Source organism: Misgurnus anguillicaudatus, chromosome 18 (genome assembly GCF_027580225.2).
Source record: "Misgurnus anguillicaudatus chromosome 18, ASM2758022v2, whole genome shotgun sequence".
NCBI classification, from domain to species: Eukaryota; Metazoa; Chordata; class Actinopteri; order Cypriniformes; family Cobitidae; genus Misgurnus; species Misgurnus anguillicaudatus.
Genome location: NC_073354.2, coordinates 20,485,191 through 20,490,706, shown reverse-complemented (window position 1 = coordinate 20,490,706; position 5,516 = coordinate 20,485,191). Strand labels below are relative to the sequence as shown.

The 5,516-nt window shown below is 40.0% G+C and overlaps 1 protein-coding gene across 2 annotated transcripts; it reads right to left on the bottom strand.

The window, feature by feature from the left end:
* Nucleotides 1–1,105: 1,105 nt before the first annotated feature.
* On the bottom strand, nt 1,106–4,245 carry LOC129429191 (leukocyte elastase inhibitor-like). 2 transcript variants are annotated; one of them, XM_055185714.2, is made up of 7 exons: nt 4,085–4,245; nt 3,302–3,480; nt 2,499–2,636; nt 2,261–2,378; nt 2,031–2,173; nt 1,657–1,824; nt 1,106–1,560 (listed from the first exon to the last, which is right to left on the bottom strand). In XM_055185714.2, exons 2-7 carry the CDS (start codon nt 3,467–3,469, stop codon nt 1,153–1,155), a joined length of 1,143 nt encoding a protein of 380 aa, XP_055041689.2. In that variant the 5' UTR covers nt 3,470–3,480; nt 4,085–4,245; the 3' UTR covers nt 1,106–1,152. The 2 variants fall into 2 exon arrangements, with proteins under 2 accessions (XP_055041689.2, XP_073712146.1); XM_073856045.1 differs by having other exon boundaries at nt 3,302–3,483; nt 4,085–4,241.
* Nucleotides 4,246–5,516: the final 1,271 nt, after the last annotated feature.

The window sequence follows — 5,516 nt, the reverse complement described above, 5'->3', positions numbered from 1 at the left end:
TGAGTCAGAGTGACTATCCCATTTTTTGTGTTTTTGTCTATAGACTTACAAGCACACAAACTGTTCCTGCCTTATACTGTATAAACCAGGGGTGGGAAATTCCTGGTCCTGAGGGCCACAGCCCTGCAGAGTTTAGCTCCAACCCTAATCAAACACAGCTGAAATATCTAATTGAAGTCTTCAGGACTGTTTGGAAATTACATTCAGGTGTGTTCGATTAAGGTTGAAGCCAAACTCTGCGGTATTGTGGCCCTCGATGCCCACCCCTGGTATAAACTGTTGTATTTCAATTAAAGGAATAGTCTACTCATTTTCAACACCAAAATATGTTACTACCCCAACCAAGAACCGTCGACACATCCCTCCACCATCCGTGCGCGCGCACGCAAGCGCCGGAGCGCGCTGCGACCCCCCGACAGCACCTAGCCCAGCCCCACCCATTCAATGCCACCACCTAGAGACAAAGTCAGAAGTGACCAAACACACCAAAGTTTTTCCTATTTAAGACGAGTAGTCATACGAGCAAGCTTGGCGGCACAAAATAAAACGTAGCGCCCTTCCAAGCGGATTCAAAAGAGGAACCACATTCCATGGCGCAATAGCACCTTTGGGAGTACCTCGACTCTGCGCAGTAACACCCTCCCTCTCCCATTATGAGAGTGAGAAGGGGAGCGGACTTTTCAGGCGAGTCGAAGTACTCCCAAAAGTGCTACCACGCCACAAAATACAGTTCCTCCCCCAAATCCGCCCAGAAAAGCGCCACGCTTCACCCTGTACCACCAAACTTGCTCACACAACCACTCGTCCCAAATAAGAAAAACGTTGATGTGCCCGGTCACCTCCAACCCCATCTCCAAATGGCACCATTGAATGAATGGGGCCAAGCCAAACGCCACCGAAGCGTCGCAGCGCGCTCCAGCGCCCACGTGCACGCACACAGATGACAGAGGGATGCATCAACAACTCCCAGTCAAGGCAACAACATATTTTAATATTGAAAATGAGTAGACTATTCCTTTAAATCTAAATCCAAGACGCTGTCTTTACAATAACCTTTAGTGTATTTGAAAACACAACACACCAATACAAACTGTGCCTAAAAACATTTTAAAATACCAATATGTATTCTTTATTTTAAAAGTAAGTACATCTTTAAGATGGGACTCTGTATCTTCCGAGAAAGAGGATGCTGTTGGTGGGGTTGTGCCTGATGAAGAACAGGAAGGGATGGTCTGCCATGAAATGCTCCTCTCTGAACATACAAAAAGCCACCATGCCTGCTGTAGCCGCTGCAGCCTCCGTGCCTTCTTCATTAACTTCAACAAAGGCCTTGTGGGCTACTGATGAAAGGAAGAGGCCACCTTGACTGCTCATGCCTGTCAGATCAGCCACTGGACCCTCGAACACAGAGGGCATACCCATCCCTGCCAATGTTTCTGCTAAGGAGCTCTCAGCCTCCAGTTTGAACTTGGGCAAATGAACCAAGATGTCTGTGTGGACGTCCATTTTGTTTCTGTTGGTCCATTCGAGCAGGTTGTCAAGGGTTAACTCACGCTCCAGCTGTCAAACACACACAAACACATATTTGTTCTCTGAACGGCCCACCCTATACTGCAAGATCATCAGAAAAGACCCTTTTTAAACAGTTTAGTTCACCTTTAGGAGAGAATCAGAGCCGTCCTGAGCCTCTTCAGGGAGAAGAACCAACATACTGAGTTCCTCTTTTACGTATGGCAACTCCAGCACTTGCAAACGGTGCTCATGAATGTAGTTAAAGGGAAACTTTTTCTTTTGGAACATCATTTGAACTGGCCGGCTCTCATTCTGATATCAGACAAAAAATATAATTTATAAATGAGTGAGACAACAAAACAATGTTATTACCTCTAAGTGGTATGGCTTCTAATGTTAATCATTAGGAAGGTATTTAAGTGTCAGTTGTGGGTGTGTAAAGATGTATATCTGATTCATTGAACCTACTGTTTATTTATTTCAACACTAAAATGTTTTTGTGTAACTGTGGATCACACCTTGTTTATTTTAAATGGCATTTCCTTGGTGTCTTGAGTGTTAAATTTCTGCAACCAGTTCCCTTTAAAGTAAATGGCATTAACCAAAGCCAGTCGGGTCATTCCGGTCACCATATCAGGCTTGATAAGATCTTTGATTTTATCTGAAAACAATATATGTCATTTTAAATAATCGCTGTAATTTTATAAATGTAATACTTTCATATATCATGTTTTCATCTTATTCTCACTCTCTGTCTGCTTCTCCACCCATTTGTTAATGATCTGTCTTGACTGTTCAGATGCTCCAATGAAGTCCACTGGCTGAAGTTCAGCGTGGTACAACTTCAGGGTGGAGTCCAAATAATCCTGCAGGACAAAGTAAAGCTAAGAACGAAGAGGCGATGTGTTGCACAGATGCAAGTGGCAAAGCACTTAGGGGGACACGAATGCCTCACAACATTCAAAATATGGCCGAAACGGACTCACAGGTAGGAAGCTGAAGGTTTTCTCTCCAAAGATGCGGTTGGCCAATCTGAGTATGTAAGAAGCTGATGGATTATTGATAGCTGAGGTCAGGGACTCAAAATGGGAGTGAACATCAGGGAGAGAACTGAAGGATAAAACCTGTAAAGTAAGATGGGTTAGATGTTGATTTACAATCATTAACTATGACTCTTTGTTTTACTATACGTGAAAGTATTTGCTCACTCAGACAGCTGTAGAGGCTTTCACAATAATTTTGCTTTGAAATGATTTGAAAAATATTTTGTAATCTTTCAACCCACCTAGTCAGTAAAAATAGTCATGGTATGACTCAGAGATTAAGTTGATATATGTGCTGCTGTCGAGCACAGGATATGTACAGATGAGCAGAAGAGCTTTTTATGAGGATTTTTATCGCAAGTGAACCAAATGAAGACCTTTCTTGAAAATCTTATATCTCAGTATATCTTAATGAAGTATATAGACACTGCTATGTTAAAAGAATAGTAATACAGATATGACTAAACTGAATATGAAAATATTTTTCTACCACAGTAACTTAGTAAAGTAAAGGCTTTCTCAAACTAAATTTAGCTGATCTCTGTGCATGCTTTGATAAAGTCTCAGTTCTCTGTGTTAAGCTCATACTGACCAAATGTTTACTTTTTGGCACTTAAGGCCCCACCCCATTTTCCTTCCCAGAGAGCAAAACTATCTCTTTATTCGGTCTGAAGTAACGTTTGTGCAGTGTGCATTATATTCATATAACAAATACAAATCTCCCTCGACCCCCATTCTTTTTTTACCTTCTCCATTTCCTTGGCCGTGTCTCCTCGGGCTCCCAAGTAAACCATACTGAGAGCAGCACTGATGCTCAGTGGAGAGAAGAACATGTTTCCATCGCCACTGCACGAGCTCAAAGCCCGATAGAGATCCAGAGCGAAAACACTGTTAGCACGACTTAGGTTATCCATGACTGAGATCACTGCTTAGGAAGAGGACAAACACCGGTTGTGAGTGATTTGCATTGCAGTATAGGATATTGAATGTCTTTCTAAAACGGAAACTAGCCAACGCTTAACTCAATTTTATTTCTATCGCGCTTTCACGTCGTGCGCGAGCAGCTGCTGTAAAGAAACACAGTAAAACAGTTTAGGCAGATTTATCTTTATTTTTGCACGCATAAACGGAGAAATAAATGCGGAAGTTAAAATACTGTAGTAAAATATGGTATTTATCTTTATTTTTGCACGCATAAACGGATAAATAAATGCGGAAGTTAAAATACTGTAGTAAAATATGGTATTTACTAGGTTAAGTGTAATAAAATTCCTAAATACTAGTGTTTTAGAACCTTACAAATTAAAGTATATTACTTACTTTACTACTTTAATAGTTTATCAATTACTTTAGTTAATACTACATAATACTATATTAGTATGTTATATAATTGCTACACTATACCAATGACTATAATATACTTTATACAGTTAAAGTTTGCTATAAGAAATATTGATGTATACTAAGTATTTTTAATGTGGGCACAAAGTCAAGAAATGTTAATAGTTTGGGAATTTTTAGGGACTTACATTTGATGTTAGACGCTTGTTCCAGATGTGCCTGCGTGAATGAGATACAAACCTTTCCTGCTGTCACGCGTTATAAATGTATGGACGAGTAAACGCCCATGCACTGAACGAGCTAGACGAGCAAACTGCTAGTTAAACATATCGCAGGTAAATCAATCCCACACACCCACACCCCTTTTATGACCTTTTCGTGTACTTCCCTTCTTTAACTGCACAATTTTCATATTTCTAATCAAACGAAGTGAAACATGTGTTTACATTTGTAACGTGCGGTCTTGTTTTAGAAAGGGAACTGGTGGACAATAGCAAATCTACGTTATGTTTTGTCAGCAGCACAGCTCAGATGCAGTGAATGAATGTGACAATTCTCGATTCATGGACTTTGTACACAATAAAGGGCGAGTCACGTTGGGTCGGATGCTATGCGCAATAAATCTAGTCAAAGGCTTAGTTTTCACAATAGAGTCTGTGCTCGAGGAGCCAGTGACTGTTTTCAATGCTATCTGAAATCAAGCTAGTCGTTAAAACCTCTTGATCTACTGATAACTGGCTGCAGAGTTTTAATTTGACAGATGAGGTTTAAATAGATTGAATCAATTAGAATAAGATTAAAGTCCCCATGAAATAGATAACTGACAAATAGATTGAATCAATTAGAATACGATTAAAGTCCCCATAAAATAGATAACTGACAATATATTTTTAATGAAATATTTCAGTGCTCAATAGCCTATAAACAATTTATCCGTTCTGGGTAATTATTTTTTATTTTTAAATTCATATCCCCCTTTAAACTTTAATCAAAATCTAAAAAAAATTTACTTCCTGTTCCGGCGTGAGCATGGGTTAACTCCTCCCCTCCAGAAGTCAATCCGTTGCCAGTTCTATTTCTGAATGAAACGTCTACTTTTCTATATCCAATCAATTCACAATGGAAGACACAAACCACCATACATAGATATGTATAAAGGCTAGTTGTCTCGCCCGCGCTGCTGGCCAATTAAGTGGAACGTCCACATTTGGCGGCCATCTTACCACAGGCAGTTCGCTATCTCGTAGCATTGAGTTTTAATGGTGCAGGTACTTTTAAATGACCATAACTTTACTGATTTTCAAACGGTTTGGTTTGTTATAAACATCAAAGATGTACCTATGACACTGCATACTTATACAATTTTTTTTCATGAAACATGTTAAAGCATCCAGAAATATAGCCACGGTAATAACGTCTGTAAAAAACCAAACCGTTCGAAAATTGGTAGAAAATGTAAGTTATGGTCATTTAAAAGTACCTGCACCATTAAACACAATGCTACGAGTGAGCGAGCTGCCTGTGGTAAGATGGCCGCCAGGTGATGACGTTAGAGACTCCGCCGTAAAACATCTAGCCTTTATACATATCTATGCAAACCACGCCCACTATTTTCCTTGT